We start from the raw sequence: 20,720 nt of genomic DNA on the forward strand, positions 1-20,720 counted from the left end.
TCAATTCAATTCAATTCAATTCAAATCGCTTTATTGGCATGACAAGTTACATCTTATGTTGCCAAAGCATCGAAAAACATTCATGTTTGTTCACAAAAATACAGACCTATCCATACAGTGTATAAACAGATATATCCCTGAGTGTATAAATATACTTTCATATAATTTATATATACTCTTTTCTTATATTTAGTGGTTGTCCCTCTGTTTATGGCAAGCTGTAACATAGTGTGCCGCTAGTGTTATACAATTTCTCTCTTCCCCTAGTAGGTATGGGAGTTTTTGGTCGTCATTCAAATTTCTGAATTCCGGGCATATTTTTGTGAATTTTGGGTAGAAATTCTCCCTTATGCCCTGATATTTTCTGCAAGCTGTGAGGAAGTGCATCTCTGTCTCCACCACTCCCTGACTGCAGTGAGAGCATATCCTGTCCTCTCTTGGTAGCCGGGTCTGCCTGTGTCTACCTTTTTCGATCGCCAGGCTATGTTCACTAAGTCTGTACATTGTCAAAGTTTTTCTCAGTTTGCTATCCTTTACCATGGTCAGGTCTGTCTCTGTCTCCGTCTCTGTGTGTCTCTCTCTCTCTCTCTCTGTCTCCCGTGATGCGGGCTCTCGCTCTCTCTCCCCCAGTCTCTCTCTCTCTCTCCCTCCCGTCTCTCGCTCTCTCCCTCCCGTCTCTCGCTCTCCCCCAGTCTCGCTCTCTCTCTCGCTCTCTCTGTGTGGCCCCTGGTGCGGGCTCTCTCTCTCTCTCTCTCTCTCTCTCTCTCTCTCTCTCTCTCTCTCTCTCTCTCTGTGGCCCCTGGTGCGGGCCCTCTCTCTCTCTCTGGCCCCTGGTGCGGGCCCTCTCTCTCTCTGTGGCTCCTGGTGCGGGCTCGCTCTCTCTCTGTGGCCCCTGGTGCGGCCTCTCTCTCTCTCTCTGTGGCCCCTGGTGCGGGTTCTCTCTCTCTCTGGCCCCTGGTGCGGTCTCTCTCTCTCTCTCTCTCTCTCTCTCTCTCTGGCCCCTGGTGCGGGCTCGCTCTCTCTCTATCTGTGGCCCCTGGTGCGGGCTCGCTCTCTCTCTCTCTCTCTGGCCCCTGGTGCGGGCTCTCTCTCTCTCTCTCTCTGGCCCCTGGTGCGGTCTCTCTCTGGCCCCTGGTGCGGGCTCGCTCTCTCTCTGGCCCCTGGTGCGGGCTCTCTCTCTCTCTGGCCCCTGGTGCGGGCGCTCTCTCTCTCTCTCTCTCAATTTCAATTCAAATGCTTTATTGGCATGAAAGTTTACATGGAACCATATTGCCAAAGCTTACATAACAAAAAGTACAGTTTTCCAACATTCTGTAGGTGTCAAACAATTTTGACCTTTGTTGGGTACAGACAATATTAATTTAAACAGTCATTGACCCTCGTTGGGTACATTCAGTATTAATTTTTAAACAGTCGTTGGGTACATTCGGTATTGATTTAAACATTCTTAATGTTTATATATGCTATGGGTGTGCTCGTTAGTCCCTCACTGTTCCTCAGGTTGTGACATGTTGTTACATATTGGGCACCAAGGTATGGTCTGTCTCCTTCTCCCAGGGCTAATCTTAATTTTGACAGGTCATCCAATTCTTTGAAATCTGGGGTTGTTTGGCTGAGCTTGTCAAAATATATGTTTCTTGTTTTGTTGAATTTTTCGCATTTTAGGAGGAAGTGCATCTCTGTCTCAACCTCGCCGGCCAGACATTGATCACATATTCTATTCTCTCTAGGCTGCCAGGATTTCTTGTATCTTCCTTTTTCAATTGCCAGTTGGTGGTCGCTTAGTCTGTACCTGGTGAGGGTCTGGCTCTGTTTTGTGTCTCTGATGGTCGAGAGATAGTCTGCCAGTTTATATTCTCTTTTTAGGGCCCGGTAACATTCTAATCTGCTTTGGCTTTTGGTTATTTTGTTCCAATGTTCCAGGTAGGTTTCTTTGCATTGTTTAATGATTTGGTTCACTCGGATTGGTGTTTGGAAGGCAGTGTTGGTCTGGGACTGGTCAGGGTCCGGCTGAGTAGGAGTACTTAATTTCAGTAGCAGCTGACTCAGGGGACTCATTTCTGGGTTCAGCTCTTGGGTCTGGAGGGCTTTAAAATGAAGGGTGTCTGGGGAACTAGATTTGAGGTGATTTAGAAAGTTTAGTGCTCGTTTTTGGATGTTTATTATCAGTGGGTATCTGCCTAGTTCGGCTCTACATGCATTTGTTGGTGTTTTCCTTTGGGTGCGAAGAATGCTTCGGCAAAATTCTGCATGTAGGGCTTCTATTGTGTGTTTTTCCCATTTAGTGTAGCTATGGTGATTGAGTGGGCCCCATACTTCACTACCGTACAGCGCAATCGGCAGGATTATGCTGTCAAATATTTTGAGCCAGATTTTGATTGGAATTTGGATGTTGTAGAATTTTCTTTTTATTGCATATAGGGCTCTTCGGGCTTTTTCTTTTAGTGCATTCACTGCTATGCTGAAGCTCCCTGATGCTGTGATGGTTAGACCAAGGTAAGTGTAGCTCATAGTGTGTCCTATGATGGTATCACTGAGAGTAAACTGGTATTTGTTTTCCTGACATCTGGGCCTTTTTTGAAAAATCATGATGTTGGTTTTCTTTAGATTTACTGTCAGGGCCCAATTTTGGCAGTATTTGTCGAGTAGGTCTAATTGTTGCTGTAATCCTTGTTCTGTGGGAGACAGCAGAACCAGGTCGTCCGCATAGAACAGGGATTTCACTTCCCCATGTAGGAGAAAGAGACCCGGTGACTCGCTTTGCTCCAGCATGTCTGCTAACTCATTTATGTATATGTTGAACAGGGTCGGGCTCAAATTGCAGCCCTGCCGGACGCCTCTTCTCTGGGTGAAGAAACCGGTGCGTTTGTCTCCAATTTTGACACCGCATTTATTTTTCAGATACATCGATTTAATAAGGTCATAGACTTTGCCCCCTATTCCACATTGAAGAAGTTTGTAATAGAGCCCTTCGTGCCAGATAGTCAAAAGCTTTCTTGAAGTCAATGAAACAAGTGAATATTTTCCCATTTTTTGTTTGGTGTATATGTTTTTCAATGAGAGTGTGAAGGGTATAGATATGGTCGGTGGTGCGGTGTTTTGGAAGAAAGCCTATTTGATTTTTTCTAAGGATATTATGTTTGTTAAGAAAATCCAGCAATCTACTATTTAGAATACTGCAGAATAACTTCCCTAGACAACTGTTGACACAGATGCCACGGTAGTTATTTGGGTCTGATTTGTTTCCACTTTTATATGTGGGAGAGATGAGTCCTTGGCACCAGATATCGGGAAAACAGCCTGAACGTAATATGATGTTGAATAATTTGAGTACAGCACCCTGCATCTCCATATTGCTGAACTTGAGCATTTCATTTTTGATGTTGTCTGGACCACAGGCTTTCTTTAGGTGGAGAGATTTTGTTTTTGTGGCCAGTTCTTTCCAAGTGATTGGGGAGTCTAGAGGGTTTTGGTTGTCTTTAATTGTTGCTTCTAATGTGTGGAGTTTTTCTGTGACATGATGTTGACTTGGGTTTGTTTCGTTTATTGGGATGTCTTTGTAGAGGTTTTCAAAATGTGTTCTCCAGATGTCGCCATCTTGGATTGGTAATGCTTGCAATTGTGTTGTACTCAGGTTATTCCACATATCCCAGAATTGATTTTGATTAATGGAGTTTTCAATTTCTTCGAGTCTTTTGTGGGTATAATTTTGTGTTTTGTTCCTAATGGTGTGTTTATATCTTTTGAGGGTCTCATTGTATCTAATACGTAGGTCTGGATTGTTTGGTTGGCGATGCTTTTGGTTTGATATTTTTCTCAGGTCTTTTCTGGCATTTTTGCATTCGTGATCAAACCATTTCTCTTTTTTTTTGTCTTTTGTAACGTTTCCTCTTCTGTTTCACAAGGTCGGCTTTTACAGCTGCCTCATGGAAGATCATATTTATATCATCTATGGCCATGTTTACACCATCTCTGGTGATCTCATATAGATTTTCTTTAAATTTTGATATTTTACTTGTGAGATCAGGTGAATTTAGTGCTGTGATGAATTTATCTCCACTGTCTGGGGCCCATTTGTATGTCTGGTTTATTTTATGGAGCTTACTGGGTTCCTTTTTTGTGTCTGTAGTTTGGGCAGAAAGTTTAAGGTACACATTTATTTGGTTATGGTCTGAGAGGGGGGATTGCTGCCTGACAGTGAATGCGTTGATATCGCAGGGGTCCAGGTCAGTGATTGTATAATCCACCACACTAGACCCAAGAGTTGAGGAATATGTGAGTCTCCCTAAGGAGTCCCCTCTGAACCTACCATTAACTATGTACAGGCCTAAGGCTCGGCAGAGTTGCACTACCTCCCTACCGCTTTTATTTATTTCACAGTCAAGGTTGTTCCGATTTGCGATGGCTGGTGTGACATATAGAGGGGTCTGGCCAAACACATGGTTGTTGCCCTGTGGGTCTATGAAGTCAGGTTCACATCCGGTCCTTGCATTTAGGTCCCCACATAGTAGCACCTTACCTTGGGCCTGGAAATGGCTGATTTCCATGTGGAGAGTATCAAATAACTCCTCTTCAAAATATGGCGATTCTATTGGAGGTATGTAGATCGCACATAAGTAAACATCTTTTTTTGCTATTCCTATATTTTTATCTAATTTTAGCCATACGTGTGATTTCCCCTGTTTTACCGGTGAGATCTCTCTCTCTCTCTCTCTGGCCCCTGGTGCGGGCTCTCTCTCTCTCTCTCTCTCTCTCTCTCTCTCTCTCTCTCTCTCTCTCTCTCTCTCTCTCTGGCCCCTGGTGCGGGCTCGCTCTCTCTCGCTCTCTCTCTCTCTGGCCCCTGGTGCAGGCTCTCTCTCTCTCTGGCCCCTGGTGCGAGCTCGCGCTCCCTCTCTCTGTGGCCCCTGGTGCAGGCTCTCTGCTGGCCCCAGCCCTTCCTCATTTACTAACGATATGGTTCCTCTCCACAGAGAAGGCAGCAGCACAAGCAGAAGATGAGGTTCAGAAGTCCGACATCTCATCCAGCAGTCAGTCCCTCATCGAAAAGGACTCCCTGGGCCCTCTTCTCCTGGAGGTATGGCCAGATTAGTGAGGTACATAAGGGGAGCCAATTGAGCGGGCGGTTCTCAGCCTGTGCTGAGTGAGCTGATCTCACCCGGTGTGGTACTGAGCCTCACACAGAGCAGGAAAAGCCCAGGCTCCATCCCCGGCCTGTGCTGACCTCACCCCCGTGTGGTACTGAGCCTCACACAGAGAAAAGCCCAGGCTCCATCCCCGGCCTGTGCTGACCTCACCCCCGTGTGGGACTGAGCAGGTCTGGGTGAGAGATTTTCTGAGCGGTGTTACTCTAGCCACCCTACCCCTGATAATGGAAAGCTGATCATGGAATCCAGGCTTCACTATGCTCCAAGTTTGCTGATGATACAAAGCTAGGTGGGAAAGTAAGCTCTGAAGAGGACACAGAGCCTATAAAGAGATAGAAACAGGTTAAGTGAGTGGGCGATAAGGTGGCAGATGTGGGGAAATGTGAGGTTATTCACTTTGGTTGGAAGAATAGAAAAACAGAATATTTATTAAATGGTGAGAAACTTTCAAATGTTGGTGTTCAGAGAGATTTAGGTGTCCTCATACAGGAAACACAAAACGTTAGCATGCAGGTACAGCAAGCAATAAGGAAGGCAAATGGCATGTTGGCCTATATGCAAGGGGGTTGGAATACAAGAGTAAGGAAGTCTTGCTACAATTGTACAGGGCTTTGGTGAGACCACACCTGGAGTACTGGGCACAGTTTTGGTCTCCTTATCTGAGGAAGGACATACTTGTCTTAGAGGCGGTGCAACGAAGGTTCACTAGATTGATTCCTGGGATGAGACGGTTGGAAGGTAGACAAAAGGCTGGAAACTATAGAGCAGCTAGCCTAACATCTGTGGTTGGTAAAATGTTGGAGTCCATTATTAAGGAAGCAGTAACAGGACATTTGGATAAGCATAATTTAATCAGACAGAGTCAGCATGGTTTTATGAAGGGGAAGTCATGTTTGACAAATTTGCTCGAATTCTTTGAGGATGTAACAAACAGGGTGGATAAAGGGGAACCAGTGGATGTGGTGTATTTGGACTTCCAAAAGGCATTTGACAAGGTGCCACACAAAAGATTACTGCACAAGATAAAAAATCACGGGATTGGGGGTAATATACTGGCATGGGTGGAAGATTGGCTATCTAACAGAAAACAGAGAGTTGGGATAAATGGTTCATTCTCGGGTTGGCAATCAGTAACTAGTGGTGTTCCGCAGGGGTCCGTGCTGGGACCCCAACTCTTTACAATCTATATTAACGATTTGGAGGAGGGGACCAAGTGCAACATATCCAAGTTTGCCGACGATACAAAGATGGGAGGGAAAGCAGTGAGTGAGGAGGACATAAATAACCTGCAAAAGGACATAGACAGGCTAAGTGAGTGGGCAGAGATTTGGCAGATGGAATATAATGTTGGAAAGTGTGAGGTTATGCACTTTGGCAGAAAAAATCAAAGAGCAAGTTATTATCTAAATGAAGAGAAACTGCAAAGTACAAAGGGATCTGGGGGTCTGGGTGCATGAAACACAGAAGGTTAGTATGCAGGTGCAGCAGGTGATCAGGAAGGCCAATGGAATCTTGGCTTTTATTGCAAGGGGGATGGAGTATAAAAGCAGGGAAGTCTTGCTTCAGTTATACAGGGTATTGGTGAGGCCACACCTGGAATACTGCGTACAGTTTTGGTTTCCATATTTAAGAAAAGATATACTTGCTCTCGAGGCAGTTCAGAGAAGGTTCACTCGATTGATTCTGGAGATGAGGGGGTTGACGTATGAGGAAAGGTTGAGTAGATTGGGACTCTACTCATTGGAGTTCAGAAGAATGAGAGGCGATCTTATCAAAACATATAAGATTGTGAGGGGGCTTGATCGGGTGGATGCGGGGAGGATGTTTCCACTGATGGGTGAGACTAGAACTAGGGGGCATAGTCTTAGAATAAGGGGCTGCCCTTTCAAAACTGAGATGAGGAGAAACTTCTTCACTCAGAGGGCAGTAAATCTATGGAATTTGCTACAGGAAACTTTGGTTTATCCGGAGGTTAACTGTCCGGAATGCTCGAGCCACCGGCAAAAATCAGGAGTCGGTTCAGTCAGTTTTTTTTCTTTTCATTGCTTTTTTTTCACCAGTCAGGCTCTGCAAGGTCTAGCTAAAGCTGTTGCTTAGCTACAGAGACGCTTGCAAGCTACGGCCGACTGTTTAGAAGCAACAGGGTTTGTTGCTAGATACGGAGCTCAAAAGCTACCGTATGTTTTAACATTAGCGCTGGTTTGTCCGGCAGTTTTGATGGGATGGCACCAGCTCGGTCCCGTCAGTGCCGGATAGCACAAAGTTTCCTGTACCTCAGAGAGCTGCGGAAGCTGCGACATTAAATAAATTTAAAACGGAGATAGACAGTTTCCTAGCTGATAAGGGAATTAGGGGTTACGGGGAGCGGGCAGGGATGTGGACGTGAGTCTAGGTTCGGATCAGCCATGATCCTATTGAATGGCGGAGCAGGCCCGAGGGGCCGTATGGCCTACTCCTGCTCCTACTTCTTATGTTTTTATGATGAGAGATTGAGTAGATTGGGCCTATGCTCTATGGAGTTTAGCAGAATGAGAGGTGATCTCATTGAAACATATAAGATTTTCTGGGGATTGACAGGGTAGACAGGGAGATTGTTTTTACTGGCTGGAGAGCCTCGAACTAGGGGGCATGGTCTCAGGATAACGGGTCGGCCATTTAGGACTGAGATGAGGAGGAATTTGTTCACTGAGGGTTGTGAATCTTTGGAATTCTCTGCCCCAAAGTGCTGTGAATGTGGAGTCGTTGAGTATATTCAAGACCGAGATCGATAGGGTTTTGGATATTAAGGGAATCAAGGGATAGGGGGGCAGGCAGGAAAGTGGAGTTGAGGTCAAAGATTAACCATGACCTTATTGAATGGCGGCGCAGGCTCGAGGGGCTGTATCACCTCCTATTACTTATGTTCTTATGTGCTGATACTCAAAATGGGCAGTGGGTGAGAGACTGGGCTGAAGCAAGACCCCAGAACTAGTCTGTCTTGGAGGGGGAAAGTGTGCGCGGGACAGTCTGTCTCGGTGGATTCGGGGTGGCGGGGATGGGGGGAAAGAGTTAGTGTGGGAAGGTATTTTGCGGCGGGGATGTGGGGGCGGGCTGAGTGTGGGACGGTCTGTGTTTTGGGGGAAGGGGGGGATGGTCTGTCCCTCCAGGAGGGGAATGTGTGAGGGATCCAGCCCTCCTGCCTACTGATGGTTTTGTGCTGTGTGCAGGCCCTGGATGGGTTTTTCTTTGTGGTGAATGGTGAGGGTCGCATCGTGTTCGTGTCGGAGAATGTCACCACTTACCTGGGATACAACCAAGAGGAGCTGATGAACACCAGTGTCTACAGCATCCTGCACCTCGGGGATCATGCTGAGATCGTTCGCAACCTGCTGCCGAAGTCCCTGGGTAAGGGATCCTCCTCCTGCATAATCTGTGCTTCTCTTGGGGAGGCGAGAGGGGTAAGCTAGAATCAGGGCAGCGCCACAGCTCAGTACGAAGCCGTTATTACCAGAGTGTCTATGGGGGGCGTGCTGTGCTCAGTGGTATCACTCTCCTCTCTGAGTGGGACTCCAGAGACTTGGCCCATAATCTAGGCCGACACTCCCTGTGAAGCACTGAGAGCGCCTCTGCTGCACCTTCGGAGGGGCCATACTGAGAGAGTATTGCACTGTCGGAGGGGCCGTACTGAGGGAGTGCTGCCATGTCGGAGGGGCTGCACTGAGAGAGCATTGCACTGTCGGAGGGGCCGTACTGAGGGAGTGCTGCCATGTCGGAGGGGCCATACTGAGAGAGTATTGCACTGTCGGAGGGGCCGTACTGAGGGAGTGCTGCCATGTCGGAGGGGCTGCACTGAGAGAGCATTGCACTGTCGGAGGGGCCGTACTGAGGGAGTGCTGCCATGTCGGAGGGGCCATACTGAGAGAGTATTGCACTGTCGGAGGGGCCGTACTGAGGGAGTGCTGCCATGTCGGTGGGGCTGCACTGAGAGAGCATTGCACTGTCGGAGGGGCCGTACTGAGGGAGTGCTGCCATGTCGGAGGGGCTGCACTGAGAGAGCATTGCACTGTCGGAGGGGCCGTACTGAGGGAGTGCTGCACTGTCGGAGGGGCCGTACTGAGGGAGTGCTGCACTGTCGGAGGGGCCGTACTGAGAGAGCATTGCACTGTTGGAGGGGCCGTACTGAGGGAGTGCTGCACTGTCGGAGGGGTAGTACTGAGGGAGTGCTGCACTGTCGGAGGGGCAGTACTGAGGGAGCGCTGCACTGTCGGAGGGGCAGTACTGAGGGAGCGCTGCACTGTCGGAGGGGCAGTACTGAGGGAGCGCTGCACTGTCGGAGGGGCCGTACTGAGGGAGCGCTGCCATGTCGGAGGGGCAGTACTGAGGGAGTGCTGCACTGTCGGAGGGGCAGTACTGAGGGAGCGCTGCACTGTCGGAGGGGCAGTACTGAGGGAGCGCTGCACTGTCGGAGGGGCCGTACTGAGGGAGCGCTGCCATGTCGGAGGGGCAGTACTGAGGGAGTGCTGCACTGTCGGAGGGGCAGTACTGAGGGAGTGCTGCACTGTCGGAGGGGCAGTACTGAGGGAGTGCTGCACTGTCGGAGGGGCAGTACTGAGGGAGTGCTGCACTGTCGGAGGGGCAGTACGGAGGGGCAGTACTGAGGGAGCGCTACACTATTGGAGGTGCTGTATTTCGAATGAGATGTTAAACTGAGGCCCGTCTGCCCTCTCAGATGGATGTAAAAGATCCCACGGCATTAGTGGAAGAGCAGGAGTCTATCGGCGCCCTGGGCAACATTACTTCCTCAACATGACCTAAAGCAGGTTAACTGCTCATTCATTCCTCACTGTTAGTGGGATCTTACTGTGTGCCAAATTGTGTACAAATGATTCAGGGTCTGTGAAAGCACTGGTCGGAAGTTACCTCGGAGCTGCTCCCACATCCCCGGTACGGTGCTCCCAGTACGATACCCCCGGTACGGTGCCCCCGGTACGATACCCCCCACCCCCAGGTATGTTGCTCCCTGACCGGTTGCTCCTCCTTTCAGTGAACAGCGTCCCGTGGTCGAAGGAGAGCACCAGGCGGAGCAGCCACACCTTCAACTGCCGGATGCTGGCGCGAATGCCGGAGGAGGCGGATGTGGATAGAAGGCAGGCGAGGCAGCGGTACCAGATAATGCAGTGCTTCACCGTGTCGCAGCCCAAGGCTGTTAAGGAAGAGGGAGACGGTAAGTGAGAGTTGGAGCACAGGATGGGACAGTGTGCTGAAGGTGGCTGCTGTCCCTCTTGTTCTATCTCAGGGTGTTGTCATCCACCTTCTCTTCTATTCTCCCCACACCAGCTTCTGCCATTTTCTGCCCAATCGGCTGCTGGGTGCTAGATGAGGCAGCCCCGAGGAGAGGCTGACTCTGAGAAGAGCCTGGGTTTGCAAGGTACATCCTGGGGCACGTGTCTCACCACAGGATACCACTGGGGGACGGAGAGAGAGGTTACCCCCAGGAGAGGGGACGGAGAGAGAGGTTACCCCCAGGAGAGGGGACGGAGAGAGAGGTTACCCCCAGGAGAGGGGACGGAGAGAGAGGTTACCCCCAGGAGAGGGGACGGAGAGAGAGGTTACCCCCAGGAGAGGGGACAGAGAGCGCGGTTACCCCCAGGAGAGGGGACAGAGAGCGCGGTTACCCCCAGGAGAGGGGATGGAGAGAGAGGTTACCCCCAGGAGAGGGGATGGAGAGAGAGGTTACCCCCAGGAGAGGGGACGGAGAGAGAGGTTACCCCAGGAGAGGGGACGGAGAGAGAGGTTACCCCTCAGGAGAGGGGATGGAGAGAGAGGTTACCCCCAGGAGAGGGGATGGAGAGAGAGGTTACCCCTCAGGAGAGGGGATGGAGAGAGAGGTTACCCCCAGGAGAGGGGATGGAGAGAGAGGTTACCCCCAGGAGAGGGGACGGAGAGAGAGGTTACCCCCAGGAGAGGGGATGGAGAGAGAGGTTACCCCCAGGAGAGGGGACGGAGAGAGAGGTTACCCCCCAGGAGAGGGGATGGAGAGAGAGGTTACCCCCAGGAGAGGGGATGGAGAGAGAGGTTACCCCCAGGAGAGGGGACAGAGAGAGAGGTTACCCCCAGGAGAGGGGACGGAGAGAGAGGTTACCCCCAGGAGAGGGGACGGAGAGAGAGGTTACCCCCAGGAGAGGGGACGGAGAGAGAGGTTACCCCCAGGAGAGGGGACGGAGAGAGAGGTTACCCCTCAGGAGAGGGGACAGAGAGAGAGGTTACCCCCAGGAGAGGGGATGGAGAGAGAGGTTACCCCCAGGAGAGGGGACAGAGAGAGAGGTTACCCCTCAGGAGAGGGGATGGAGAGAGAGGTTACCCCCAGGAGAGGGGATGGAGAGAGAGGTTACCCCCAGGAGAGGGGACAGAGAGCGCGGTTACCCTCAGGAGAGGGGACAGAGAGAGAGGTTACCCCTCAGGAGAGGGGATGGAGAGAGAGGTTACCCCCAGGAGAGGGGATGGAGAGAGAGGTTACCCCCAGGAGAGGGGATGGAGAGAGAGGTTACCCCCAGGAGAGGGGACGGAGAGAGAGGTTACCCCCAGGAGAGGGGACGGAGAGAGAGGTTACCCCCAGGAGAGGGGATGGAGAGAGAGGTTACCCCCAGGAGAGGGGACGGAGAGAGAGGTTACCCCCAGGAGAGGGGACGGAGAGCGAGGTTACCCCCAGGAGAGGGGACAGAGAGAGAGGTTACCCCCAGGAGAGGGGATGGAGAGAGAGGTTACCCCCAGGAGAGGGGATGGAGAGAGAGGTTACCCCCAGGAGAGGGGACGGAGAGAGAGGTTACCCCCAGGAGAGGGGATGGAGAGAGAGGTTACCCCCAGGAGAGGGGACGGAGAGAGAGGTTACCCCTCAGGAGAGGGGACGGAGAGAGAGGTTACCCCCAGGAGAGGGGACGGAGAGAGAGGTTACCCCCAGGAGAGGGGATGGAGAGAGAGGTTACCCCAGGAGAGGGGACGGAGAGAGAGGTTACCCCCAGGAGAGGGGACGGAGAGAGAGGTTACCCCCAGGAGAGGGGACGGAGAGAGAGGTTACCTTCAGGAGAGCGGACGGAGAGCGAGGTTACCCCCAGGAGAGGGGACGGAGAGAGAGGTTACCCCCAGGAGAGGGGACGGAGAGAGAGGTTACCCCCAGGAGAGGGGACGGAGAGAGAGGTTACCCCAGGAGAGGGGACGGAGAGAGAGGTTACCCCCAGGAGAGGGGACGGAGAGAGAGGTTACCCCCAGGAGAGGGGATGGAGAGAGAGGTTACCCCCAGGAGAGGGGACGGAGAGAGAGGTTACCCCCAGGAGAGGGGACGGAGAGAGAGGTTACCCCAGGAGAGGGGACGGAGAGAGAGGTTACCCCCAGGAGAGGGGACGGAGAGAGAGGTTACCCCAGGAGAGGGGACGGAGAGAGAGGTTACCCCCAGGAGAGGGGACGGAGAGAGAGGTTACCCCCAGGAGAGGGGACGGAGAGAGAGGTTACCCCAGGAGAGGGGACGGAGAGAGAGGTTACCCCCAGGAGAGGGGACGGAGAGAGAGGTTACCCCAGGAGAGGGGACGGAGAGAGAGGTTACCCCCAGGAGAGGGGGTGGAGAGAGAGGTTACCCCCAGGAGAGGGGACGGAGAGAGAGGTTACCCCAGGAGAGGGGACGGAGAGAGAGGTTACCCCCAGGAGAGGGGGTGGAGAGAGAGGTTACCCCCAGGAGAGGGGATGAAGAGAGAGGTTACCCCCGGGAGAGGGGACGGAGAGACCAGGCTACTCCCCCCCCCCCCCCCCCCCCCCCACAGGAGAACTAGCCTCGCCTCGTCCTGTTCCCTTGCTGCTAACTTCATGAAGTGTTCCTGATTCTAACTGCTCTCTTTAATTGCTCCGCAGACCTGCAGTCTTGTTTGATCTGCATCGCCCGGAGGTTGCCGAGACCCGCAGCTCACTCCCGTTTCTGAGACGTTCATTACCAAACAGGACACCACTGGTAAGGACAGCGAGACTCTGGCAAAGGCTTGGGGCAGTCTTCAGAAGTAAGGGGGAAGGGAGCCTCAACTATTCACTGTATTTAGTAATGACGTGGATGATGGGATAGAAAGCCACATATCCAAATTTGCCAATGACACAAAGATAGACGGCAGTGTAGATGAAAGCATAAAATTACAAAGGGATATTGATAGATTAAGTGAATGGGCAAAACTCTGGCAAATGGATTTCAATGCAGCCAAATGTGAGGTCATCCACTTTGGACCTAAAAAGGATCGAACAGGGCACTTTCTAAATGGTGAAAGGCTAAAAACAGCGACGGGCCAAAGAGACTTGGGGGTCCAGGTACATAGATCATTAAAAATGTCATGGACAGGTACAGAAAATAATCAAAAAGGCTAATGGAATGCTGGCCGTTATATCTAGTATACAAGGGGGTAGAAGTTATGCTGCAGCTGTACAAAACCCTGGTTAGACCACACCTGGAGTACTGTGAGCAGTTCTGGGCACCACACCTTAGGAAGGATATACTGGCCTTGGAGGGAGTGCAGCGTAGGTTTACCAGAATGGTACCCGGAGTCATAGAATGGTTACAACACAGAAGGAGGCCATTCGGCCTGTCGAGTCCATGCCGGCTCTTTGCAAGAGCACTTCAGCCAGTCCCACTCCCCTGCCCTTTCCCCGTAGCCCTGCAATTTTTTTTCCTTCAGGTACTTATCCAACTCTCTTTTGAAAGTCACAATTGATTCTGCCTCCACCGCCCTTTCAGGCAATGCATTCCAGATCCTAACCACTTGCTGCGTAAAAATGTTTTTCTAACGTCGCCTTTGGTTCTTTTGCCAATCACCTTAAATCTGTGTCCTCTGGTTCTCGATCCTTCTGCCAATGGGAACAGTTTCTCTCTATCTACTCTGCCTAGACCCATCATGATTTTGAACAACACTATCAAATCTCCTTTCAACCTTCTCTGCTCCAAGGAGAACAACCCCAGCTTCTCTAGTTTATCAATGTAACTGAAGTCCCTCATCCCTGGAACCATTCTTGTAAATCTCCTCTGCACCCTCTCTAAGGCCTTCACATCCTTCCTAAAGTGCGGTGCCCAGAATTGGACACAATACTCCAGTTGAGGCCGAACCAGTGTTTTATACAGGTTCATCATGACTTCCTTGCTTTTGTACTCTATGCCTCTATTTATGAAGCCCAGGATCCTGTGTGCTTTTTTAACCGCTTTCTCAACCTGCCCTGCCACCTTCAACGATTTGTGCACATACACCCCCAGGTCTCTCTGTTCATGCACCCCCATTTAGATTGTACACTTTAGTTTATATTGCCTCTCCTCGTTCTTCCTACCAAAATGTATCACTTCACATTTTTCTGTGTTAAATTTCATCCGTCCATTCCACCAGCCTGTCTGTCTTCTGTTATGGCCAGTCCCTCCACGATTTCCATCTTAACCTCCCTCAGCATCCTAGGATGCATCCCATCCGATCCTGGTGACTTATCTTCTTTAAGTACAGCCAGCCTTTCTAGTACCTCCTCACTGTTCACTATACTTCCAAGTTTTGTCTCATCTGCAAATTTTGAAATTGTGCCCTGTACACCCAAGTCCAAGTCATTAATATATATCAAGTAAAGCAGTGGTCCTAGTACAACCCCTGGAGAACACCACTGTATACCTTCCTCCAGTCTGAAAAGCAACCGTTCATTACTACAGGTAGACTATCCTTTATCCGAACTTCCGAAAACCTCTAAAAACCGAAAGTTTTTTCGTTCAGCGTAAGTCGTGCGCACGACATGACCAGAGTGGCGCACGACTTACGCTGAGCAGGGCAGAGGGTCACAGAGTTCCCTCCTGGGTAGGAGATTGCAGGCCGAGCCGGGCAGTGTGAAGGAGGTACCGGGAGAGTGAACCCGACAATACAGCGGCCCGTCCGATATTCTTTTCTCCCGCCCCCCACCCCACCCGACCCGACCCGCCCGATATTCTTTTCTCCCCCCTGACCCGACCCGAACCGCGGCCCGTCCGATATTCTTTTCTCCCCCCCCGTCCCCCGCCGACCCCTGACAAATTTCCCAATACCTTCTGAAATCCGAAAACCGAAACTCAGCTGGTCCCAAGGTTTTCGGATAAAGGATAGTCTACCTGTACTATGTTTCGTCACTTAGCCAATGTTGTATACATGCTGCCACTGTTCCTTTTATTCCATGGGCTTCAACTTTGCTGGCAAGCCTATTATGTGGCACTTTATCAAACGCCTTTTGGAAAGTCCATGTACACCACATCAACCACATTGCCCTCATCAACCCTCTCTGTTACCTCATCAAAAAACTCAATCAAGTTAGTTAAACACGATTTGTCTTTAACAAATCCGTGCTGGCTTTCCTTAATTAATCCACACTTGTCCAAGTGATTGTTAATTTTGTCCCTGATTATCGTTTCTAAAAGCTTCCCCACTCCCGAGGTTAAACTGACTGGCCTGTAGTTGCTGGGTTTATCTTTACACCCTTTTTTGAACAAGGGTGTAACATTTGCAATTCTCCAGTCCTCTGGCACCACCCCCGTTTCTAAGGATTGGAAGATTATGGCCAGTACCTCCGCAATTTATACCTTAACTTCCCTAGGCATCCTAGGATGCATCCCATCCGGTCCTGGTGACTTATCTACTTTAAGTACAGACAGCCTTTCTAATACCTCCTCTTTATCAATTTTTATACCATCCAGTATCTCCATTACCACCTCTTTCACTGAGTTTGGCAGCATCTTCCTTGGTGAAGACAGATGCAAAGGACTTCAAGGGTTAAGTTATGAGGGGAGATTACACAAATTAGGATTGTATTCCCTAGAATTGAAACGGTTAAGGGGGTGATCTGATCAAAGTTTTCAGGATATTAAGGGGAACAGATAGGATAAATGGGTCATTTTCAGGTTGGCAAACTATAACTAGTGGGGTGCCACAGGGATCAGTGCTGGGGCCTCAGCTGTTTACAGTCTATATTAATGACTTGGATAAAGGGACCGAGTGTAATGTAGCCAAAATTGCTGATGATACAAAGATAGGTGGGAAAGCAAGTTGTGAACAGGACACACATAATCTGCAAAGGGATATAGATAGGTTAAGTGAGTGGGCAAAAATGTGGCAGATGGAGAATAATGTAGGAAAACGTGAGGTTATCCACTTTGATAGGAAAAAGCAAATTATTATTTAAACGGCGAGAGATTACAAAATGCTGAGGGATCTGGGGGTCCTTGTACATGAAACACAAAAAGTTAGCATGCAGGTACAGCAAGTAATTAGGAAGGCAAATGGAATGTTGGCCTTTATTGTAAAGGGAATGGAGTATAAAAGTAGGGAAGTCCTGTTACAACTGTACAGGGTGTTGGTGAGACCACACCTGGAGTACTGCGTACAGTTCTGGTTTCCTTATTTAAGGAAGGATATACTTGCATTGGAGGCAGTTCAGAGATGGTTCACGAGGTTGATTGAGATGAAGGGGTTGTCTTATGAAGAAAGGTTGAGCAGGTTGGGCCGATACTCATTGGAGTTTAGAAGAATGAGAGGGGATCTTATTGAAACATATAAGATTCTGAGAGGGCTCGACAGGGTAGATGCAGAGAGGATGTTTCCCCTCGTGGGGGAATCTAGAACTAGGGGGCATAATTTCAGAATAAGGGGTCGCCCATTTAAAATGGAGATGAGGAGGAATTTCTTCTCTGAGGGCCGTGAATCTTTGGAATTCTCTACCCCAGAGAGCTGTGGCGGCGGAGTCATTGAATATATTCAAGGCGGAGATAGACAGGTCTTTGAGTCGAGGGTTATGGGGAGAGAGCGGGAAAGTGGAGCTGAAGCCAAGATCAGATCAGCCATGATCTTATTGAATGGCGGAGCAGGCTTGCGGGGCCGAATGGCCGACTCCTGCTCCTATATGTTATGTTCTTATGTAGATAGAGAGAAATTATTTCTGCTGGCTGGGGATTCTAGGACTAGGGGGCATAGTCTAAAAATTAGAGCCAGACCTTTTTAGGAGTGAAATTAGGAAACATTTCTACACACACAGGGTGGTAGAAGTTTGGAACTCTCTTCCGAAACGACAATTGATGCTGGATTATTTGTTAATTTTAAAGCTGAGATTGATAGATTTTTGTTAACCAAAGGTATTAAGGGATATCGGCCAAAGGAGTTAGATCTCAGATCAGCCATGATCCCATTGAATGGTGAAACAGGCTCGAGGGGCTAAATGGCCTCCTTATGTTCCTAAATCCTGGGAGTTAGGAGTAAGGGGGAAATTCGGGGGACCATTTACTTAAAAAGGAATTGAGCGGCGGAATGTTGCCCGAGAAAGACATTGCAGTGGATCGTGTTAAATGGGGTCAGAGAGTATTAAATGTGTCTCTGAAGAGAGAAGGGACTGAGGGAACAGGAGGAGGCCATTCAGCCCCTTGTGCCTGTTCGCCTTTCATGGCTGATCTGTACCTCCATTCCATCTAACCATCTTGGTTCTGCAACCCTTACTAACCTTGCCTAACAAAAAACTATCGCATCAGTTTTGAAATTTTCAATTGACCCCCGGTATCCACAGCTTGTGGGGGGAGGGAGTTCCAGGTTTCCACCACCCTTTGTGTGAAGAAGTGCTTCCTGACATCACCCCTGAACGGCCGGGCTCTAATTTTAAGGTTATGCCCCCTTGTTCTGGACTCCCCAAACCAGAGGAAATAGTTTCTCTCTATCTATCCAATTGAATCCTTTAATCATCTTAAACACCTCGATTAGATCACCCCTCAATCTTCTAAACTCGAGGGAATACAAGCCCAGTCTGTGCAACCTGTCCTCGTAATTTAACCCCTAAACCCCGGTATCATTCTGGTGAATCCGCGCTGCTCCCCCTCCGAGGCCAGGATATCCTCCTGCGGTGAGGGGCCCGGAACTGAAAGCAGTGCTCCGATGCGTTCTAACCAGAGCTTTATATCACTGTAACACAACTTACCCCCCTCTGTATTCCAGCCCCCCTTGAGAGAAAGGCCAACATTCCATCAGCCCTTTTAGTTATTGTGTGTGGAGGTGAGTAGGTGAATGATTCCGAGAATGATTCTTCAGTTACGTGGATAGACTGGAGAAGCTGGGGTTGTTCTCCTTAGAGCAGAGAAGGTTGAGGGGAGATTTGATAGAGGGATTCAAAATCATGAGGGGTCGGCGGAAGGGTCGAGAACCAGAGGACACAGATTTACGGTGATTGGCAAAAGAAGCAAAATCGACATGAGGAAAAACATTTTAAAGCAGCGAGTGGTTATGATCTGGAATGCACTGCCTGAAAAGGTGGTGGAGGCAGACTCAATCGTGGCTTACAAAAGGGAATTGGTTAAGTACCTGAAGGGGAAAAAATTGTAGGGCTGGGGGAAAGGGCAGGGGAGCGGGATTCGCTGAAGTGCTCCTGCAGAGAGCTGGCATGGGCGCGACGGGCCGAATGGCCTCCTTCTGTGCTGTAACCATTCTATGATTCTAGGTGGAGTGGGGGATATGGGGAGAAGGTGGATCAGTGGGGTTGGGGATATGGGGAGAAGGTGGATCAGTGGGGTTGGGGATATGGGGAGAAGGTGGATCAGTGGGGTTGGGGATATGGGGAGAAGGTGGATCAGTGGGGTTGGGGATATGGGGAGAAGGTGGATCAGTGGGGTTGGGGATATGGGGAGAAGGTGGATCAGTGGGGTTGGGGATATGGGGAGAAGGTGGATCAGTGGAATTGGGGATATGGGGAGAAGGTGGATCAGTGGGGTTGGGGATATGGGGAGAAGGTGGATCAGTGGGGTTGGGGATATGGGGAGAAGGTGGATCAGTGGGGTTGGGGATATGGGGAGAAGGTGGATCAGTGGGGTTGGGGATATGGGGAGAAGGTGGATCAGTGGGGTTGGGGATATGGGGAGAAGGTGGATCAGTGGGGTTGGGGATATGGGGAGAAGGTGGGTAGGTGGGGTTGGGGATATGGGGAGAAGGTGGATTAGTGGGGTTGGGGATATGGGGAGAAGGTGGATCAGTGGGGTTGGGGATATGGGGAGAAGGTGGGTAGGTGGGGTTGGGGATATGGGGAGAAGGTGGATCAGTGGGGTTGGGGATATGGGGAGAAGGTGGATCAGTGGGGTTGGGGATATGGGGAGAAGGTGGATCAGTGGGGTTGGGGATATGGGGAGAAGGTGGATCAGTGGGGTTGGGGATATGGGGAGAAGGTGGATCAGTGGGGTTGGGGATATGGGGAGAAGGTGGATCAGTGGGGTTGGGGATATGGGGAGAAGGTGGGTAGGTGGGGTTGGGGATATGGGGAGAAGGTGGGTAGGTGGGGTTGGGGATATGGGGAGAAGGTGGATCAGTGGGGTTGGGGATATGGGGAGAAGGTGGATCAGTGGGGTTGGGGATATGGGGAGAAGGTGGGTCAGTGGGGTTGGGGATATGGGGAGAAGGTGGATCAGTGGGGTTGGGGAAATGGGGAGAAGGTGGATCAGTGGGGTTGGGGATATGGGGAGAAGGTGGATCAGTGGGGTTGGGGATATGGGGAGAAGGTGGATCAGTGGGGTTGGGGATATGGGGAGAAGGTGGATCAGTGGGGTTGGGGATATGGGGAGAAGGTGGATCAGTGGGGTTGGGGATATGGGGAGAAGGTGGATCAGTGGGGTTGGGGATATGGGGAGAAGGTGGATCAGTGGGGTTGGGGATATGGGGAGAAGGTGGGTAGGTGGGGTTGGGGATATGGGGAGAAGGTGGATCAGTGGGGTTGGGGATATGGGGAGAAGGTGGATCAGTGGGGTTGGGGATATGGGGAGAAGGTGGATCAGTGGGGTTGGGGATATGGGGAGAAGGTGGATCAGTGGGGTTGGGGATATGGGGAGAAGGTGGATCAGTGGGGTTGGGGATATGGGGAGAAGGTGGGTAGGTGGGGTTGGGGATATGGGGAGAAGGTGGATCAGTGGGGTTGGGGATATGGGGAGAAGGTGGATCAGTGGGGTTGGGGATATGGGGAGAAGGTGGATCAGTGGGGTTGGGGATATGGGGAGAAGGTGGATCAGTGGGGTTGGGGATATGGGGAGAAGGTGGATCAGTGGGGTTGGGGATATGGGGAGAAGGTGGATCAGTGGGGTTGGGGATATGGGGAGAAGGTGGATCAGTGGGGTTGGGGATATGGGGAGAAGGTGGGTAGGTGGGGTTGGGGATATGGGGAGAAGGTGGATTAGTGGGGTTGGGGATATGGGGAGAAGGTGGATCAGTGGGGTTGGGGATATGGGGAGAAGGTGGGTAGGTGGGGTTGGGGATATGGGGAGAAGGTGGATCAGTGGGGTTGGGGATATGGGGAGAAGGTGGATCAGTGGGGTTGGGGATATGGGGAGAAGGTGGATCAGTGGGGTTGGGGATATGGGGAGAAGGTGGATCAGTGGGGTTGGGGATATGGGGAGAAGGTGGATCAGTGGGGTTGGGGATATGGGGAGAAGGTGGATCAGTGGGTTGGGGATATGGGGAGAAGGTGGATCAGTGGGGTTGGGGATATGGGGAGAAGGTGGGTAGGTGGGGTTGGGGATATGGGGAGAAGGTGGGTAGGTGGGGTTGGGGATATGGGGAGAAG

General features: G+C 50.7%; 1 protein-coding gene across 1 annotated transcript in view; it reads left to right on the forward strand.

The window, feature by feature from the left end:
- Positions 1 to 20,720, forward strand: part of ncoa1 (nuclear receptor coactivator 1) — a 100,378-nt gene that overhangs the window by 12,004 nt on the left and 67,654 nt on the right. Inside the window, 5 exon segments of the mRNA XM_085978703.1 lie at positions 4,971 to 5,074; positions 8,351 to 8,528; positions 10,168 to 10,347; positions 13,023 to 13,066; positions 13,068 to 13,119. Coding sequence (XP_085834829.1) covers positions 4,971 to 5,074; positions 8,351 to 8,528; positions 10,168 to 10,347; positions 13,023 to 13,066; positions 13,068 to 13,119 — 558 coding nt within the window.

This window comes from Somniosus microcephalus, chromosome 3 (assembly GCF_052327205.1).
Source record: "Somniosus microcephalus isolate GS21.2 chromosome 3, FLI_Smic_1.0, whole genome shotgun sequence".
In the NCBI taxonomy this organism is placed as follows: Eukaryota; Metazoa; Chordata; class Chondrichthyes; order Squaliformes; family Somniosidae; genus Somniosus; species Somniosus microcephalus.